Here is a 22,163-nt window from a genome sequence, read left to right on the forward strand (position 1 = left end):
TGGATGTGCATGTTTTGTGGAGGCTATAATTCCTGTTCTCAATATCGTCGCGTTAATTAAATCGCGTGAAATTAATGTATTCTTTATTAATTCAACAATTCACAGAAATTCAAGCCCATCTCTGACTTTTATTTATTTTTTAATGACTGGAGGACACCTGTAGTTTGGTGTATGGATTTTTAAAAATATATATATATTTTTTCTTCCTTCCTCTGTTCATCTTGTTAAAAAAAAAAATCACCAGCCTTCAGTGTACCCCCTGGAAACCCTCCTGTGTATCCCTGGCTTATCGGTTTCTGAAATATTGAGCTCTTGACTGGAGTTTTAAGAAAATGTGTGGACTGGATAGATGTGTGGTTGGGAAGGGATGGGATGGTGAGGAGGGGCGGGTGCAGCAACATTCCTGGTAATAGACTTTGTCGGTTGAATGGAACGCTCATGATGTTTACCACTATAATTTGGTCCAAAACTGACTCCATCTTGGAATGCTTATCTATAACCATGGATTACCTATGGTGCTTGCCACCAGGAAGTGCAATGGAATGACGTAGAAAGGTAGTATTGTCTTATTCTGCCATCACGTGTTGTGAAATTATCTGCAAAAGGACAAAATCTAGACCATGTACAGCAATAAGAGTATAAGAACGTTTTCTCTTAACAACATAGCTAGCTCGGATCGCCATCATATAACTGGTCTTAAAACGCTGGCACCCTCAGCATATAACAATAAAAAGACTGCACAGCTCGATAAAACATAATACAATGCAATAAAAATGCATAAACTGTTTAACTTGAGTACTGTATATTTCCACAACCATTACACTCTGGACATTTAGTTTCATATAACTTTTTGAAACTGAATGACTTATGGCAGTTCCTGCAATATTGAGCCTTAAGACGTAGTTTTACAGAGAGAGAGAGAGAGAGAGAGAGAGAGTGTTAGGGGGGCGCCCCGCACCAGCACTGGCCAAAAGTAAATATAGATGATGAAGTCAGTGAAGGGGCGTGGTGGTGTTAGAGTCCATGGTATTAAGGAAGTCCATAGATAACTGAGTCAATGAATGGAATGTGGTGAGCGACGCTGGTGTAGACGCCGGGCAAGAGGGCGTCCTTGCTGCAGGGACCGGTGAAGCTGACGATGCCCAGCAGCACTCGACGACCAGCGCTTTCCGCAAACAGTGGACCGCCCTCATCTCCCTGCACGATGGGGGGGGGGGGAGAATAATATCTATAATATGTACTGGAGGTGAGAACAATGCCTGTAATGTCTATCAGGGGTGAGAACAATATCTATAAATTCTGTCGGGGGTGAGGATAATGTCTATAATGTCTATCGGGGTGAGAACAATATCTACAGTATATTGTCTATCGTCACAGAAAGTATGCTATAAATTCATAAGTATACCGGCACTATGTCACCATTTAACATTATGTATTCTTTATGTGCGTTATGCTCAGCGCCCCATTTACTGTTTCTTCACAGTCTTAACCACATTTACTACTAATTAATGAGGCGTGTAGGACCACAGTGAAGTACAAACATGAGAGCATTAAGGTTCAGTCACTGACAGCCTGCAGTAAAGTAGGCCACCCATCCATTCACTCGTCGTTCATCCTTTAAAATTCTCGGGTTTTCTTCACAGGGAAACCGACAATAAGTTTCACTTGATGTGCCTAATAACATAAATGTTGCATAGACCAATGAGTAACAACCAAGTCTTAAAAACCAGCGCAGTTTTTCTCTATACCACCTTTTCTCAAATATTGACTAGTTACCCTAATTAACCTTTTTCTTGGCCTTCTGCATCTCCTATACATTCAAATTAATCTTTCTCACTATGTTCACATTAATTATCTATGGAAAACCCCGCCTTCCCCTCACCTTGCATGCTCCCCTGCCCGGAAATCCAGCACACAGCACGTCCTGGTTTTTCAGTAGTTTCGGGTATGCTGTCCTCAGACGCTGCTCCTGACCCGCCGACTGATACTGCTCCTGGCAGTCGTCAGTCTCAACCACAGCCAGATCAGTCTCCTGCAAGTGGCTTGCTGAGTGCGCTGAGGGAAAAAAAAAAAAGTTACATTAGGTTATGAAGAAAAAAAAGTACACACACACACACACACACACACACACACACACACACACACACACACACACACACACACACACACACACACACAAATTTTATATATATCTATATCTATCTATCCATCTATCTATATAATATATATATAGTAGATGGGGCGCTGACCATCCACTCACTCGATGTAGAGCGCCTCTCGGGTCGCTGCCCTTTCATCTCCTCCTTCCTTCTTTCCTTCCTTCCTCTTGTCCTTTCCTTCTTTCCTTCCTTCCTCTTATGTCCTTTCCTTCTTTCCTTCCTTCCTCTTATGTCCTTTCCTTCTTTCCTTCCTCTTCCTTCTGTCTACGGGTGACTCTACACTGAGTGACAAGCCAAATGGTGTCCTGTACACCAGGAAACCATTTACATCGCTGGGTGTTAACCATAAAACCAACCTTTGGCGCCTGGTGGATTAGTGGGTAATTAAGGCGCTCCAACCGGATTGAGCCTGTGTCAGTTTATATCCCAGGGATGGTTGGGGTACATTGCTAACGTAATGCCACTCAGGGATGAGTGAGGCTGGTCACTTGTATTACATGTCAGACCCAACTTGCCTAGCCCCGGGCTCCTACGCTCCTCATGGAGCAACGCAGGATTAGATGATGTACCGTGTATATATATATATATATATATATATAACAGAACAGAGGAAGGAAAAACAAATGAATAAAAAAAAAAAAATCAAATCCATGCACCAGATTACTGGTGTCCGCTGTTCATATATATATATATATATATATATATATATATATATATATATATATATATATATATATATATATATATATATATATATATATATATATATATATATATATATATATATATATATATATATATATATATATATATATATATATATATATATATATATATATATATATATAATGTTTAACCCATTGGAGCCCAGTGTCCTCAATATACGACGGAACTGGGCATTTTCAAAATTTAATAAAGAAGGGAACCCCGGGCTTGAGACCTATAAGCTCGCGACTATGAGCCGACAGGCGGAGAGTGGTACGCCTAGCACCCTTCCAGCAAAATCCCTCGCACAGGAAATCTGGGAGCCAATGGGATATATATATATATATATATATATATATATATATATATATATATATATATATATATATATATATATATATATATATATATACAGATAGATAGATAGATAGATCCCTATCAGAAACACCTACACAAGGAGTCTGAAATTACTCACTTTCATTGACGAGGCCGAAACCTGCGCCGATGACTGTGGTTCCTGGAGGCGGGAGCTGGTCGGTGACGCAGTAGGGGAACACGTACTCGTTGAACTGGATGCGATCAAACGTCTCTATCAGCGCCACGTCGTTGTACCGCTCGGTGGAGTGTGGACTGAGCCAGTGGAAGGGGGGGAAAGGGAGGCAAGAGAAGGCGACTTTAGTAAAGAAAGTGGAAAGTCGAACCATCCCCTTCTTACCTCTACTCCTACATTTTCCCGTTCTCTTCATTCCTTTTATATTTGCCTTCCTCCTTCACCCGTCTTCCTCTCACCCGACACTTTGCTCAACATATCATTGCTCTTTTGCTGTCACTTATTCTCTCATCCTGACATGTGATACGACTCCACAGGATCCCTCTTCCTCCACACAACACTGTTATGGTTCTTGTGGCTCCAGGCTCATCTGTATGTGAATCCAATGAACTGCAGGCTGAAGCTGCTCATCTTCTTCAGGCCGCCTTCTTCCTTTGAAGGAATAGGGAGAGAAGTGAGGGACGTTTGTATAGCCAGGCAGCGGAGCTCCCCGGTTATATCGGTGCCACCGCAGTATGGCATCCCTCTCCAGCGAGACACTAACTACACTTCACAAGTATATATACATGACACAGCCACCAAAGTCATTCGAAGCCCACAGGTAAACAGCAGCTTCATGAATCTCACCAGGCATTTCGCAGACACTGCTTTTCCCAAGAGAAACATGAATTCACCCAGCCAGTCCATGATGTGGCCATCACTTTGTTTCAGTACCAATACATTATTCAAGCTGCCAGACTGTATCTGTGTACTACCAGAATTCACCCTGGATTGCTGAAACAAACCTCCAGGTTTATTTATTATCGTTCATCTCTAATCTCTTTCGCCAAGTCAGGCTTAGTTAATAGGTCTCTAATAGCACACACAACCGTGCGTGAAGACATTGCACTTACAGCTCCCAGAAATAGAACCCTAGTATGGGCCTAGAGATTTCTTGGATGAACTTTTTTTTTATTCTTGCTTGGATTGATGAATATCACAAAAGTAGTTTGTAGTCATTCTTTAGTACTTAAGTCTTGCCAAGAAAGCATGGGCAAACTATGGTATAACTATCCCCGAAGTTCAATTTTCCAGAGTTCATGGAGGGATAAGGCATTTTCAGAAATCAGTCAAGGGGAACCCTAATATTTGACCCTATAGATTTCGCGACTATGAGCTGGTAGAGGAAGTGGGGTACACTATGTACCTTCCCCGCAAAATCCCAAGTACTATAACCCCACAGGCTCTGGACAGCGAAGTAATAATACAAGAAATACAGATCCTTTTGACATTAATATAACTCTACAAGTGTCTCAGGCACTGCCCTTCCACGAGAGCAATGTTCCATATGATGATGATGATGATAATGATGATGATGATGATGATGATGATTATCAGTAATATATTGTTTAGCTGATATAACGTGCTATCTCTAGGAAGACTCACTCAAATTCCGGATGTACGATGATTTCTTTGATGTCGTAGTCGACGGGGCGGGAGTTGAGGTTGCTCTCGTTTTCAGATGTGGTCAGCGCCCCCAGCCTTACTGAATATAAGCTGCAGGAGTGTACAAGGAGACAAGTCAGTATGAAAGTAAACAAGTATATCACTAAGTAAGATGGTAAGTCAGTTAAAATGAAGTGTACAGGTCCAAGGTTTACTGTGTGCATGCTGCAGGTAAATGTCAAAGGTAAAGGAGGGGACAGACGCCATGGGACGTTTAGCAGCGGTGCCCATCTCCTGTAGAGGGTTACTCACCCAGTATCCTGGGAATATCTTACTCTGTGGACCTATTTTTTTTTTTTTTTTCATGGACCTCTATTTACCACGAATATATTTTTGCTCATGGATATTTTCCACAAGGACCAATTTTTCCCCGTGGACTTATTCTTCCCATGGACATATTTTACCAATGGATCTAGTTTTGCTAAGGATATAGTTTCCATATGCAACTATTTTTCCAAGTGGACTTATTCTTCCTTTGCACCTATTTTACTCATAGGTTTATTTCCTACATGGACCTATTTTCACCATTGACTTATTTTCCCTCTGTGTACCTATTTTCACCTTTGAATCTAGATTTTCCATGGGCCTATTGTCATTCATGAACCTATTTCTTCCCCAAAGAGAAACACAGAATCCACATAACCTATGTTCTCCCATGCATCTGTTTCCCTCATGGACCTATCTTTACCCACTAGATTTATGTTCCTAGTTGGATTTAAGTCCCCAAGGATGTATTCCCCATGGATCTATTTTCCTGCATGGATCTTTTTCTACCATGGACCTGTTCACCTCAGGGGCTTATTTTCCCAAAACTCATCCTACCCACTCACCCCGACTCCACCCACCCAGCCTGCCTGAATGCCCATCTACCCCACCCTATTCCACGCCCACCCACCTACACCCACCACACCACACTGTGCACCTCACCTACCCAACCAAACAGCTTCGACCACCCACCCCATCCACCCTGAGCTCCCAGCTCTCTTCCGGGAGGGCAAGAAGCTGTTGATCACGACCATCACGCGATCCTCCTGACTGACCCGGTGAATTACACACACACACACACACACACACACACACACACAATGCACAAAAACTTCTATAATATAGATAAAATATCAGGTCCCAGCCTTGCTGTGTGCAGGCCGGGAAAGTAAGGAATTAAGTATGTGAAGTTAAGAAATAAGAAAAGAAATATCATAGAAGTCATGAAATGGTATATATATATATATATATATATATATATATATATATATATATATATATATATATATATATATCAGTCGTTGAGGTCCACTGCAGGACCGGCCTATCCCTACCGAAGTCGGGACGATACAGCCAATGTAGCTCTACCTAGTGGGTTTGGCTGTCTGGTAGAGACTGTATGTACGGTGAGAAGTGCTTGTCAGTGTGATTGTAGTGTTGTAGTGGCTTTGGATGTGTGTGTAGTCTGTGAACCAAGTGTAATCGGCCCACCTTAAGCCGATTGGGTGCAAGCATACTAGTATGCGACACTGCTTCAACCACAGCACCCCTTATCTCCGCCACAGTAGCAAGTGGCTTGGTGAACGCTTCCCAAAGTTTTTACAACTCTGGCGGGAGGCGAACCCGCGCTCACCAGCGTGGGAAAAGCACACTCTACCACTGAGGCTCCAAATATATATATATATATATATATATATATATATATATATATATATATATATATATATATATATATGTATATATATATGACACTCTACCACTGAGGCTCCAAATATATATATATATATATATATATATATATATATATATATATATATATATATATATATATATATATATCAAGCATCTTAAGCAATGGTCAGGATAAAATATATATTCATACCAGTGTACGTACTAATATCAGCAAATAGTTTGATTTTCATACTCTTTCATTTTATTATTCACTTTAGTCTGGTTGAAAAGTACATGCTAGATATATAAGTGAAGACAAGATGATAAAGAAGGAATCGTATACACAGCTTAAGCTCTGGACGGTTTGTAAATTTTGCCTCCAGATCCCACCCTACGCTGATTGGTCTGGGAGGAAGGTAGAGTTCCAGAGGATTAGAACTTGGGCACAACAGTTCCCAGATGCAAAGGAAAAAGAGAAAGAGAAGTGTGTTAACTCACAGGGGTATTTGTGGTAGTTGAGGGAGCTCATCAGCTACTCATTCGACGTAATACTGCATTCACATGGCTGCCCTGAGTGACAAGGAAAATGGTTTATTGCAACCCAGGATACCAATTAGCACGCAAGATGGTAACCCAGTGATTGATGATAGGATTCCTAATTGGCTAAGATGCACCAACCGGATGGATCCACAAGAATTTACATGTGAGGAATAGATGGGATTTGTTGCTCAAATAATGCCACTCAGGGCAGAGTGAGGTTGGTCACCTTCACCTTAAAAGGCAGGACTAAGTAACCTAATCTAGGGCCTGTACGCTCCTGACGAGGCAGAAAAACACTAGATGACGGATGGACGGATTTGTCTTCTCCGTGTAATAGGAGAGAGAACTGGTGAGAAGTTTGTCAACTGAGTAACGAGATAACGGAGGGATTAGGTAGAAGGGAACTGGTGGGGGGGGGTTAAGGAAGGGGAAAGGATGTGTGGACCAGATATTCGTTCTGATATGTTTAGTGGAAAAGTATTTAGACAAAAGGAAGACGTTGTATGCTGCCTTCATGGATCTAGAAAAAGGAAATCAAAGAACAGATGGACAAGAAATGAGGAAGATGCTGAAAATATATGGAGTAGAGAAGAATTCGCTGAATGCCGTTAGAAGTATGTCCGAGAACGCAAGGGCTGCAGTGTGTGTGGAAAGTGGATAAAATACTGCAGTTTGAATGTTGGACCTAAACAAAGGTACTGACTTACACATACAGGGTGATCACTACTCTGAGGCTGCTGAATCATTTCACTCTCTTCGCTATACAAGTGAAATTTGGTACTGACTTTTTACACTTCATTACAATTTACCCAAACTTACACCAAGTTTTGAAAGCTGCCTCCTTCAGCGTTTAAACATAAATGAAACTAGTGTTCCCAACTAGCGATTTTTCGGCGTAACCTATCGACCAAAATGGCTGCGGTATACCTAATAAAGTTTTCTTTTAATCAATCATGTGTGCGAGGCTTGTTTTTAAATCCTTTTCCCTTAAAGTGATCCCTCAGCCAGGGAAAATTTTTTCGTTAATCAGGGGAATAAAAACATACATGTTCAGATAATAGATTACAGCATGATCAGTGAATGCGTGCAGTTGACCAATAGATGTCCACTCAGCACCGTGCCGGTGGGAGGGGGTTGTTTAATTTCTAGCATATGTTTTTTGAAATTCAAATGTTGGGATGTTTCTCTAACGTAGCATATAACTGACATAGTATGAAGTTTGACAGTCTGAAGTTTCTTTTAAAGCTGTCCACAGTTATTGGATATATTAGAGTACTTTATGGCCCTCAGAGTAGTAAATCAATCTAACGCACACATATATAAATCTGTCTATCAATCAGTCAGTTAATCAATCTTTCTATCTATCTATATCTACCTATCTATCAGTGTCACATCGTACTTTGGAGGGTGAACTCCTTACGTACTTCTAAGTAACAATGCTTCCGTGATAAAATGCCAAATTCTACTTAGTTTTATAGTTACAAGATATTATAAATATTCATGTATTTGAGGTAAAGCTTGCCCGTAGACTTCTACCTCGGTCATCATCTATGAATCTTTAATGCTTCATAATGCATTAATGAAGCAATGTGACACTGAACGAGTGATATCTGTTACATGAGAGAGAGAGAGAGAGAGAGAGAGAGAGAGAGAGAGAGAGAGAGAGAGAGAGAGAGAGAGAGAGAGAGAGAGAGAGAGAGAAACTTACGGGCGATCTGGGTCGAGGACGCATGTTGCCGACGTGAGTAGGAAGTGATCACTGATGGGGGAGGCGCCGCAGAACACTCGGAGAGGCTCAGAGGTGTCGTGTCCACCTGCTGAAGGATGAGGGTGGAGAATGAGTGGTACAGTACAGTCCTGGACAGTCATGGTGCTTCATATTTTAGCTGAACACTTATGAAGCTCCTACTTAATATTCTGCAGTGTGTTGTGGTAGGTGGAGGCGCACACCTTCAACTCACTGCAGTGCTGCCTTCAGGTGACTCTACACTGAATGACAAGCCAAAAGATTTACTGTAACCCATGAAACCTTTCTACTACGTAGGGTAGTAACCATATAACTAAATGATGGATGGTGTTCTAGCGGGATAAGGCGGTCCAAGCGAAAGGAACCCGCAAGGGTTTACATCGGATAGGTTGTTTGGGGTTTATTGCTCACATAATGCCACCCAGGGATGAGCGAGGCTGGTCACCCTCGCCTTTAATGTTGGGAATGAGTACTGTAGCTCTGGGCCCTGCAATCCTGATAGGACAGAAAAGGTTTGGATGATGGATGGTGAACGGGACTGCAAGATCACATCGCTAAGTGTTGCAAGTTAAACAGGGCGGACCATATATAACTCTTGACATCCAATGCACCGGGTGATTTTTCGTGTGCTGTTAGGACGGCTCAGTCAGTGTAATCAATATCTCATATATTCATTTCCTACTCTAACTGCCGCAACCAAGTCCACACTAGCCGAATGAGCCGTCCCCTCAACACAAAAGACATTGCCACATAAGTTTCTAATGCAGCTCTCTTTACGGGCGACCTTGGACATCACTGTCTCATTCAGTAGCAGACAACAGTGGCACCTTACTTATTAGTTCAACAAGTATGAAATTCTTACACGATATTCTGAAGTGTGTTTCAGCCGCCCACATAAATCGGAGTGAATCAACGTTTACGTCCACAACTGTACACTGGGTCTGAGTGGAAGTTTTGTGTGTATGTTTCTCAGCCTGGGAGACTCTTGCCGCTCTTCCTCAACAGTTTATTTAATTTTATTTGCATGGCACCGTGACCCTTCAACTTCGGGGGACTATTTATCTTTTTTTATTCTTGCAAAAGCCCAACGACTTTATTCGCCGCTGGGAAATCTGCCGAGGTAGCGGGATGAATATCTATTAATTTTTTAATGCACGGAGGAAGAAACCAAAAACTAGAAACCCAAGCACTTGTCCCCCCTCAAAAAAAAAAAAAAAAAAAAAAAAATCAAGATTCAAATTCTGTTGTTATCTGTGCAATTTATGTTGATATAAAATGATATTTTATATATTGCGCAAGAGAATATTTAGGGATAAGGCGAATATAAATCGACGAAAAAAGGTCTTTAAAAAAAACAGTGAAGCTCACGAATAAACGGGCAATATTCAAATTTTCACTTTGAAAGCTGCTCTCTCTCCCTTTAAAGCAGCCTTCTCTATTTCAAGCTGTTCTCCCTCTTTAAAGCTACTTTTTACTTCTTTGTCTTTACGGCTGCTCTCTCTCTCTCTCTCTCTCTCTCTTGAAAGCTGCTCCCTCTCTATCTCTCTCTTCAGTAAGAACTGATCCCTTATCTTGCTTTAATATGACTGATGAAAAATATAACTGTGCTGCTGGCACTTAACGGCTGCTCTCTCTCTCTCTCTCTCTCTCTCTCTTGAAAGCTGCTCTCTCTCTATCTCCCTCTTCAGTCAGAAATGATCCCATATCTTGCTTTAATATGACTGATGAAAAATATAACCGTGCTACTGGCACTTAACAATCTGACAGACCATAATGGCAGGACTAAGCAGGCTATCCCTGGGCCCCTTACGCTCCAGAGGCAAAGAGAACCGGATGATACACAAACTGTTGGACCCGTTACTTACCCTGAGACGCGCCGATGTCAGGTTGGCTGCCAGTCTGGAAACAAAATATAGTTGAAACATTAAGTGCTGAAACTTTAGCACAGTAAATACTGTAATAGTGGAAACATTAATAACAGGAACATTAACAGTAGAAACATTAATTGTAAAACAATAAATAGAAGAAACACTGATATAGTAGAAACAATAATAGTAGAAACATTAACAGCAAAAATATTAATACAGTAGAAGTATTAATATAGTAGCGAAATCAATACAGTACAAACATCAGTATAGCAAAAAGATTAATACAGTACAAATTTTTATATAGGAGAAACATTAGTAGAAATATTAATCTTTTTCCTGCAAGCCCCTACTGCCCCAGCGAAGTCCAGAAACATGTACCAGGGGTGTGTCATCTTTACCAGTGCTGCCCAGTGGACTTAGCACATAGCACAAGTTAGTTTCCATACCCGCCGTCAGGCAACTTGGCTCTTACGCCCCACCTCCTTCCTGAAGTCCTGGGATCATGGCTGTGGTCTCCTACTCTCTGATCAATGGATGAGGGGCGGGGCTTAAGAGACAAGTTTCCTTGAGGTGGGGATGGTAGCCATGTTTATATTCATTTCTCAGTCTCAAAAGACGCCCTCTGATTTATGCCTCTGTACAGAGGAAAAGATTCGTATCCACTAATTACCTGCTTGTAAAAATAAAATAAGATAAAATAACATAAAAACTAAAAAGAGGCAAAGAAGAGATTGGATATCTCTCACATCATGATCCATATATAATCGCAGGCTACCCAGCCTTCCAACAGATGAACCGCACGTAGTACAAAGGAGGTGGATAAATTCGTCCTCTATTGGAACATGTCTTAGAAATGTCAAAGAACTGCACCATAAATTTCCCCAACCCAATGAGTATGGTACGAGGGAGCCGGGTTTATGATGATGATGATGATAATGATTATAATGATGATGATGATAATAATGATGATGATGATGATGACATTTCACTCGTCTCTTCCACTCGCCTTATTGCACTTGATTTCTTCCTCTTTAATCGCTGTTTCTTTATATCCTGTGATTTATGTTAGATTCGAACAATAATTTTTCTTTCCTACTCTTGCTCGTTACCTATCAGCTTTGCCCCTGTTCACCTGCCACTTTCCATCCAAACCTCCCTATCCCCCTCCCCCACACCTCCCTTCCCCCTCCCCCACACCTCCCTATCCCCACTTCCCCCTAAACCTCCACACCCCTACTGTACCCACATCTCCCCACCCCTACTCCCCCTACACCTCTTCAGCTCCGCTCCCCCATACCTCTCCATCCTCACTCCCCGACACCTTCCCAATCCCACTCCCCACACACCTCCCCACCCCCACTCCCCCACATTTCCCCACCCTCGCCCCCCACACCTCCTCACCCTCACTCCCCGACACCTCCCCTCTCCACTCTTCCCACATCTCGCCATCCCCACTACCCTCACACATACCAACTCCCACTCCCCAACACCTCCCCATCCCCACTCCCTCACACCTCCCCACCCCCACTCCCCCACATCCTGCTACTTCGTCAGTGTTTTCCTATTTACATGGAAATCCCAGCAGAGGTGTGCCGAGGTCATACTAACCTGCTTTACTTTCTCTCTTCCTGCTTTGAGCCCCACCACTAAGAAAGGTCTCCCCTAACCTAAATAAAAGCGCTTTTTTTTTTTTCATTTTGCTACTACCCGACGATTCTGTTCAATTTAGGAAGGACCCCTTGTATTTAATGAGTTACTCACACACACACACACACACACACACACACACACACACACACACACACACACACAATAAAAAAATAAAAGGCAAGAACTAAACACATACGTGCGACCGCAAGATTGCAAAAATAATTACACACACACACACACACACACACACACACACACACACACACACACACACACAATAAAAAAATAAAAAGCAAGAACTAAACACATACGTGCGACCGCAAGATTGCAAAAATAATTACACACACACATGACAGGACTGAAGGTGTCTGAAAGACGTATTGATACAGAAGGTGTTAGTGGAGAATGTTTATAACCTCTTCACTACGACCAGCCTCTCCTAACCTGGTATATCCTTTTTCTCCAGTTCGGTCTAGAAATGCCATCTCTCCATCTTGAATGCAGAGTTTTAGCAATAAACACTAGAAACTGGTGCTGGTCACAAAGAAGTGCAAGGGAATGGATGCAAAGCCATCTATTTTTGCCACATAGCTACATGAAATAATGTGTGTAAGGAAGAAAATGTAGGGTAATTTAGGGCAAAAAAATGTAGCCTATAGTAACCAAATTAAAAGAAAACTGTCATCAGACTGAAAGGGGTTAGCTTGTAGTGCGGCCTGTATTCTATGCCATGTGTAGCCTTTATTTCGTTCCAAGTGATGTTGATGTACGCATGGGCGCCTACGTAATGTACTGCATAGTTTTTGCCTCATGTCACCCTTTCATAGCAAACTACCACTCAGCCTCCAAATAATTTAATGCCATTTAAGAAAAACCTCTTGTATTAGATGGGCTGTTAAAGGCTATATTATCTAACCCCTCTAGTTCGACATCTATCCTAATTTCTGTCATCTGGCAACAGCAAGAATAAAATACACGGAAAAAAGACACAGCTGTTCAAACTCTCCTTTTCATTCAGCATCCAGATGTTTTCATTCAATTTAGGAAAGACCTCCGACATTTCATGGTTTGCTGAAGGCTCTGTCTAACCCATAGAGGTAGAACCCATGCGGTTCAAATATAGCCTGGAAATAGTAGGAACATAATAATGAAAGAAATAATAGCAGTAAGAGTGTTAACACAAACTGCTTGAACCCTTCCTCGCCGAGAGCACCATCCTACTTCGAATTCTCTAAATTCCTGTAGCCTCCCGATCCGTCTTTATTCGTCTTCAGATAATTTTCTGCAGCTAAAGAGAACCCACTCACACTGGAGGGGCTAATGAGGGCTATGTCTAACCCCTCCAGTCTAAATAACTCTCCTATTATGTTAAAAATCCTCATGAGAAAGTAGGAATAAACAGCTGGATGTCTAAGCTTCTGCTCTAGTATGATTTCCTTAATACTAAGGCTCCTATGACCCACTCAGCTACATAAAACCTGTGTTGTAAAGCCACGTTCACACTGGGCTGAAAACAGTTAACATGTTGATGGTACAATTTTTACCCTTAGTCACTCTTTTCAAGACAACCGGTTCCTAGTAGCGGCTGTGGTACAATTTTACCCATAGTTCAATGTGATAGCTGTGTTTGTATTTTCAACCATACGAACACTTTACTATATTTTGTATGGTACACTTTTAGCGTGTTGAAATAGCACAAAAATCAACCCCAACACTCCAGAGAGCCAAAGGCCTCTTGGCAGCGGTGGGCGGTAAAATAGATGAGTGAGCTGGGGGTGATATATTCCGTCCACGTCATCTACATAACAGGCCTTTGCACTAAACTTGAGTTAATCAATACATAAATACAAACACTGGCTTTTGACTAAATACTGCGCTGTGGAGGCGATGTATGACCTGGTCACTCACCTTGTTTGTTTGTTTTTTAAAGGATGGTTAGTAAAACAAGAGGTATGATCAAGAAAGAACAGTAGGTGAAACAGTGGATAGTGATAAAGTACAGCTGTGTGGTGTAAGTTACAAGCCTTTTCCCCTTCACCCCTTCAAGACAGTAGCACGCGGGCCTGTCAGTGCTAAATCAAACATACACAACTTGTTCTGGAAGTGGAACTAAATCAATGATTTTTCTTTTCTATTAACTTCAGCCAACCACAGTGGACATCACTTGCAGGAAGACCTGGAAATTTCCCGTTTCTAATGTAAGCAGCGCCTGTCTCCCTGGGCCATATAAACTTGGGACCATCCAAGATTAACATACGCACAGGTCAGCTCGAAGAATTCTACGTTAACTTGTATGACGTCAACTCACACCTTATAGTCAACATCACGTATAATTGTATTTAACATACATTCGAATCTTCAACAGTATAATCTGAAACTTTGGAACCAATAACATGAAGTCTATCTGGAAGCATTATGAACATTTACATTTTCAACGAGGGAAAGATTTGCTTTGGATGTGTGGCCACAAAACGAGCAGGGAACGATATCCAGTTCACTGATCCAGAATCAATAAAACCAGAATTTTTGTTTCAACATCGGCACTTCTGGAATGTCAAGTATTGATAGATCAGTGTGCTACCTCCTTAAGCTCTGGGTACATTCATTACATCCATTTCCTCTGTGAACTAACCTGAGGATTGGCTGACCTGGTCCGCCTGCTGCTGCCCCTGTTGTTATTATTGGTGATGGTGGTGGTTGTTGTGGTGGTGTAAGGCCTGCCACAATCTGCAAGCATATCGCTGTTAAATGACCAAATATGTTATACTGCCAAGCTATAATAAACCAAACTTTTTTTTTTTTAATCAGGATTTCATAGGGGTGAATACATTCATAGGCCTATAACGCTGACGCAATGTAATACCCAAAATGAGTCCAGAGATGCCATAAGATTAATCGCGATGGCAGACATACCATTTTATTTATGAAGACTGGCCCACGGCAGCCAGGGACTGGTATCACAGTTAATGGTATTCCTTGCAACACAGAGCTACAATAGTCTACTTGATTGACCTGTGCACCTGAGATGTATGGGGCAAGTTGGGTGTGTTTGATTCGCTGCTGCTGATTGGCCGCCGATGATGTCATTGAAGTAAATGCAGGCATGTACTGTAATCCAACATGCGGACGTAGGTGTACACCGTGGGTGGATATTATAATGCAACATGCGGATGTGGGTGTACCCCGTACACCGTGGGTGGATAAGTTACTTCAAACGTCACTCATCGTTTTATAAAACTCTATGATCAACTTTAATTTTCCTTGATAACAGTGAACTTTTAAAGCTCATTTTGATCTCTTTAGCTTCGGAGATTATTCCAAATATAAACTGGCTGCTTATATTGTAGGCAAGTAAAAAATAGAAATATAAATGTGTTAAAATAAGAAGAGCTGTAGATTTACATCATCGGCGACCAATCAGCAGCCGCGAATCAAACACACCCTACTCGTCCCATACATCTCGGCTATACAGGTCAATCAAATAGGGTATAACATGTTCTTTCAGCTTTTGGTTTCACAGGTATTTCCGTGCAGGTGAGAGTGACCGTCATTATCTTATTAATAAAACTCCTGTAGGTCGGGCAGCTCGCAAACCAAACAAACTTGTGACTAAAACCGAATGTGTTGATCTTTATGAGTTTTAACCAAGCTGGGGTTTGAAGTGGATACTGGATAGGCCACGTAATGTTTCTCTCTCTCTCTCTCTCTCTCTCTCTCTCTCTCTCTCTCTCTCTCACACACACACACTATTTAAATGAGGGGGCATTTCTAAGAGGCGGTTTGTCTGTCTTTCGCTCATGATTTTCGGACGCGAGATGCTTCACTCCTGTAGACTTTAGCGAGTTTAGTGAAGATACACTATACCACACCAAACCACATCAAGGGCATTAGCAGAAGGGCCCTGAAGCTCCCGCATCTAGTACTTGTACCTGTTCACTTCTCTGGGGCTAGGGAGTAAAGAAACAAGAACAGAACCCCTCCAAACCGCTTGATTATTGGTTAATATAGTAGGATCTCATCATTTCAACGCTGTTTCGAAACCATGAAATGAATATCGAAACTGCAACATGGATATCCAAATTATGACAGGAATACTGATGACAACTGTACTGACTGAGAAACTTGTCTCAAGCTCTGAAGGCAGAACAAAACCTAAAATCGTATTCGTAAAGGACTGTAACTATTTTACAGGATAAAAATGAAAAAATATGTTGGCTAACATGACAGTTTACTTTGTTTTTCAAATTTTTTCACTTTAATACTCATTTCAGTTTGATTGTGAAGGGCCTGTCACCTGCATGGGTGAAGGATGGCCCATAAATAACGCTCCACTACAAACTAACGTGGCAGTATCTTGTGTTGCGGGGACGGCTCAATCGGTTAGTGTGGGCGTGGCTATGGCGGTCAGAGTCAGAAATGACTGAATGAATGAGGCAGAGTAGATACTGATAACACTGGCTGAGCCGTCCCTGAAACACACGAGAAATCGCACGGTGGAGTGGATTGGAACGTTATATATGGGCCATATTGTATAATGTAAGCTACGGATAATTTACATACACCGTCACTAGATTGATCACTCACCAAAGTCAGGTCTGGCGATGGTAGGCCTTACGGGAAGCACCCCTGGCACAGGACCTGTCGCCCCTTCTGCGTTGGGACGTGGCTGTGGTGGTGTGGGGCGTGGAGGAGCGGTGCTTGTGTCCCTGGCGACGCCTGGTGAGGGGAAGGTTAGGTTAGGCTTCGGAGCACATAGTCTGCACGAGAGAGGGCAGACAGACGCCATGACCTTGAAGTTGGTGTTGCAGTGACCTTGGGACGCCCAAGCCCCGCACATCGTTGCCCTATCCGCGCAACGACTACCTGATTGACCGACTAATTGATTAGAGCATCTAATTATGGCAGTGCAATATCAAACGTCACTGCGGCCGAATTACACTAGGAAGTAAAATACACTAAGACAAAAACTCGTCAAAAATACATTAAACCACAAACAACCTCACCTTTGTTGTAAAGTGGACTGCCTTAGATAGTGATTCATTTTAGTGCATTTGTTCTACCTTGATGAAGACCCCTAACCACTTCCAGCTTAGATGATGGGTTAGCTCAGACCTGACGAAGATCCATCATCTCTCTCTCTCTCTCTCTCTCTCTCTCTTACCTAACACCTTTACTGATGGATAAGGGTAGTGAGACTGGAGGATCGATTTAATTAGTAACCAAGGAGACTCATTCCTATCTCATATTAAGGTCCACTGAATATTATGCAACCACGACATAGTAATCAAGTTCTGAAAGTATCCCAGTTCCTTCAGGCGAAAACAACGTAACTATAATAAACTTACGGTAAGTTCTCTTTATTATCATATTTTAATTGTCAGAAATACAAGAAAAAGAGAGTTCAAGAGTCTTTCCGTGTCTCATATTGCTCAAAGAAGACGAAGAAGAAGAACTCAGACAGTGAAACACCCGGACCCACCAACTAGCCTATGGACCGAACATTTGACTTTTCCCTGTGACCCTGCCTTGGACAGATTGACCCCCCAGTTGGAATTACATAATTCTTGCCTAACCTTTAACTTTCACCAACTTTTTTCAGTTGCAATAAATCTATCTGATCTGACTTCGCAGAGTGACCTTGACCTTTGACTTTTTTCCTGTGATCTTGACCTCAGACTAAGTGTTCTTACAATCGAATCTTTCTATCCTTGCTGTAACCTAAACCCTTCCACATAGTCCACATAGGATAAAGACTGTTTAAGTTGACCTTTCCGTCTGATCTTGACCTCTGACCTATTGTTCTCAAAAGCAGTTGGACAACCTATTTCCTGACCCTCAACATTTCCACCAAGTTTGGGTAAAATCGGATTAAAACTGCGTCAGTTACTTATTAAGAAACACACACACGCGAGTCGAATTTTGACCTTGCATTGTGACCTTGACCTTTGAATGACTGTTCTCAACTCTGAATCCTTTTTATCCAGTCTCACTGGCAACCTTTCCCCCAAATTTGGTCTTTATAGATGAAAACAGTTGGTTACTTTTGGGAGATCAAACTATGACACAGTCCTGTGACACTAACCTTGATCTTTGCCCTAGTGTTCTAAAAATTGTTTACTCCTTGGCTATCCCTCAACACTTCCACCAATTTCGTTAAAACTGATTACAAACTTTTATGTTATTTTGTTCACACCCACACCCACACACACACACACCCACATCCCCCCAACCCCCCTACACACACTGATGAAAAATAACACTCGTTTTTGCTTCATGGAAGGCGGGTGTAAAAATCTACTACAGGGAAATACAGGGAAAACTGTCGGTTACAGTTTTTTTTGTTTTGTTTTTTTCAGAAAGGACAAAGTACTAAGAATACAGTGTTCCCGTAAGAAATATGAATACAGTGTTCCCATGCCAAAAAGAAAAAAAAAGAAAAAAGAGTACGGAGTTACCATGCCTCTTGCTTTCCATACGAGAATTAAGATTTTCCTTACAAGAGAAAAATCATCGATGATCATATCTATTTCAGCATGAAGAAAAGGTAAAGACATGGTAGTTTTCCCATGCCCTTAATTTCCTACAAAAATAGATCTAATGCTACAACAGGGAATCAACTGTAAGTGTTACTCAATTCCTACCTTGCTGAATGCGTACTACTGCTACTACTATTACTAGTATACTAGTACTATTATTATTATTATTATTATTATTATTAAACTTCGCCATATAAATGGCGAAACTTCTTGTTTTCGTCAGTATTATTATTATTACTTTTCTTTGCACATTTTTTTCTTCGATCTTGATGATATTACACATGAAGGTACCCTAGGGTAAACCAAGCCCTTTTACCAAATGTAAATGACCTTTACCTATTTTGATGATATATTTATTTTAAAAATTGCATATTTGAAATTGAAATCTCATAAACTAATTGAGATACAGCTATTTGGTTGAAAATCCTGTGATAAAAATGTTTACTGAATAATTGTCTTTAAATTTTGCCATTTTTAGCCTAATGGAAAGTACCGAATTCACATCTTGTTTATATTAAACATACCTTATATACTTTAAGGTGAAGTTTTCTTATTATGGCTATGCAATACGAATAAGTATCTAGTTATTATTTTTCTTTGCACTTTTATTTCCTTCTGTCTTGATGATATTATAAAAGGTGTCCTATTGTAACCTGAAACCTTGTGCGAAATATAAACGACTTTGACCTATTCTTGAAGGTCATAATCTCATTTTTAATCTAAAAATTACATATCTGAAATTGGAATATCTCAGAAACTAATTGAGATACTAATATTTGGTTGAAAATTCTATTATAGAAATATTTGCTGAATAATTTTGGCTTAATACTTTGCCATTTAGCCCAGTGGAAAGTACCGAATTCAAATCTGCTCAGTTTTTTCTTTGCAACACGTTTTAGAGAAAACCACAAAAGTTCTAAAGCTGTAACTTTCCAGATAAATAGCTGTGGTCCCTCTTGTGATCTGGAAGAAACATGGTTCCAGTAAAGAAAACATTTAGCCAGTAAGTGAGACAAACGTAAAATTTACACACACGTTCTTCGACATCTTTGTCTTCAGATCTTGTTGATGTTACACAAGAAGTTACTTTGAGTTCAGATCTTGTTTATATTACACATACCTTATGTATCATTAACAGTCAAATCCAATCTGCTTTATAGTGGCTACACAATAAGAACAGGTAACTAGTTATTATTATTATTATCCATCCATCCATCCATCCATCATCCAATCCTATGCTGCCCGATGAGAAGCATAAGAGCCTGGGGCTAGGCAAATTGGTCCTGACATTTAAGATGAGAGTGAAGATTAATATTATTAAGCTTAGCCATATACTGTAAATGACGAAGCTTCTTGTTTTCATCAGTATTATTAATTTTCTTTGCACTTCTTTTTCTTCGATCTTGATAATACTACACATGAAGGTACCCATGGTAACTCAAGTCCTTGTGCCGAATATAAATGATCTTGACCTATTTTTGACTCATTTTTATTCTAAAAATTGCATATTTGAAATTGAAATATCCCAGAAACTAATTGAGATACAGCTATATGATTGAAAATCCTCCAATAAAAATATTTGCTGAATAATTTTGGGTTAATATTTTGCCATTTAGCCTAGTGGAAAGTACCGATTTCAAATCTACCCATTTTTTTTAATTGCAATACGTTTTAGGGAAAACAGTAAAAGCTTTAAAGCTGTAATATTCCAGATATATCGCTGTGATCCCTCTTATGATCCGGAAGGAATATGGCTACAGTAAAACATACAGTTACCTAAATATTGAGAAAAACGTAAAATTTACACATGCATGCTTCAACACCTTTGTGTTCAGATCTTGAGGTTAGACAAGATCTTAGGGTCTTCAGATCTTGTTTATATTAAACATACCTTATCTACCATATGGCTGAGTGGATGCAGATGATCAGTCCGAGCTCGGCAGTGAAGGGGTTCAGGCATATCCCAGCACTCTCCAGTTGTCTGTGTTGCCTAAGACCCGTTGAGGGGTGCTTTTTGCAGACCAACCATTACATCGTTGCCGATCCAGGGAACCGTGGTTTGGTCCAATTGTATGCCGGGCTATGGTTTCATCAAGCGCCAGGACACTGGCGCTGATGTTTTTGTTCACCATCAGACTATAGTTGAACCAGATCCACGGCACCATCAACGATCTCTTGGTGATGGTGAACTGGTGGAATTCCATCTCTGGAACTCCTAAGGGTCCTGAGGCACGGGATGTTATTGGGCCAGGGGGCGTGGCTGTGCTTGGTTCTCCCCTTGCGCGACGGCGCCGCCCTGCCCAGTGACACCAAGCCAGGGTCCCTGGTAGTCCTGGGAGGTTAGCTTCAACACTGAGATGTGCACCGCGACGGCAAAGGCTATCTGTGGAGGTGACAAGGGGGCACTGCGCATTTTTCTCTCCAAGATCTTTGAGGAGAACGGGCTGCCTTGCCTCGTCATCCTTGATTGCTGTGTCTGTGATGTACCATACATTATGCTTCCCGTCATCGAAAGCGTCGGGCCTGACAGCCGCAGCCTGGTGAATCTCGTCAGACACCACGGAAGTGGCTGCGGCTAGATGTTTCCTTGAATAGGCACAACTGCCAACTGATCACTGAACCGGCTCCGGACCAGACCACGACCGCGACTCCCGATTCTCCAGCCGATCACCAACAGTTGCCAGCACATGAGGAGAGGCAGGACTTACCTTCCGACTCCATCTCAATGGCCGAGGATGCATCAACTGATTCTTCGACCGAGGTGGAAGTCTCTGGGTCCTCCCCTCCTCTAGATGCCAAGGGCAGCCAGTTTCGCCCTGCAATTAAGGACCACAAGGATTGGCTCACTGTGTCTGACTACCACCGCCTCTCGACTCTTGGTGCCCACACCCGGTCATACCAGTTAGGGGACTCGACCTTTAAGACCCTGTGCGATCTTCTGTGGGCGGACGACCTGGGTAAGGGAATTCCATCCAGCCTGATCGTCAGGAGGGAGACACTCCAGCTAGCCTATCTTTGAGCTTTGTACTTTATGCTCCCCAGACGTTTGCCTCCTTAGGCCACCCACCTTGTCTCCTGCAAATTGTTCACGTTTGATATTCGTAATATGTATTATTTGGCCTAGTGCCCCTCTAGTGGGTGATGGCAATTAAGTCCTGATGGAGAAGAAGCCATATGGGGATGCTTTCTTCTTGTGGCTAAATAAGAATAGGTAACTAGTAATTATTATCACTGTTATTATTGTTGTTTTTTATTATCATTATTATG

General features: G+C 41.5%; 2 protein-coding genes across 2 annotated transcripts in view; both read right to left on the bottom strand.

Moving 5' to 3' along the window:
- Positions 1–22,163, bottom strand: part of LOC145392865 (trypsin-1-like) — a 126,988-nt gene that overhangs the window by 99,568 nt on the left and 5,257 nt on the right. Inside the window, exon 3 of the mRNA XM_080267149.1 lies at positions 16,945–17,076. Within this exon, the coding sequence (XP_080123275.1) occupies positions 16,945–17,076 (132 nt within the window). The remainder of the gene's footprint in view (positions 1–16,944; positions 17,077–22,163) is intronic.
- On the bottom strand, positions 894–16,276 carry LOC145393013 (CLIP domain-containing serine protease B15-like). The gene is made up of 8 exons (XM_080267333.1): positions 16,225–16,276; positions 14,993–15,087; positions 10,708–10,741; positions 8,804–8,909; positions 4,840–4,950; positions 3,340–3,494; positions 1,883–2,055; positions 894–1,197 (listed from the first exon to the last, which is right to left on the bottom strand). The coding sequence occupies exons 1-8, from the start codon at positions 16,274–16,276 to the stop codon at positions 1,030–1,032; spliced, it is 894 nt and encodes a 297-aa protein (XP_080123459.1). The 3' UTR covers positions 894–1,029.

The sequence above is a fragment of the Coenobita brevimanus genome, chromosome 23, assembly GCF_032717465.1.
Source record: "Coenobita brevimanus isolate Jiangsu-jjx chromosome 23, ASM3271746v2, whole genome shotgun sequence".
NCBI classification, from domain to species: Eukaryota; Metazoa; Arthropoda; class Malacostraca; order Decapoda; family Coenobitidae; genus Coenobita; species Coenobita brevimanus.

What these genes read in the sequence shown, in the direction of transcription:
- LOC145393013 (XM_080267333.1), bottom strand. Translation starts at nt 16,276, where the DNA reads ATGCGGGAGCTTCAGGGCCCTTCTGCTAATGCCCTTGATGTGGTTTGG. An exon ending in TGACATCGGCGCGTCTCAGG is followed by an intron (nt 8,910 to 10,707) that starts GTAAGTAACGGG and finishes ATCCTTCAGCAG; the next exon opens with GTGGACACGACACCTCTGAG. An exon ending in CGGGCAGGGGAGCATGCAAG is followed by an intron (nt 1,198 to 1,882) that starts GTGAGGGGAAGG and finishes CCCATCGTGCAG; the next exon opens with GGAGATGAGGGCGGTCCACT.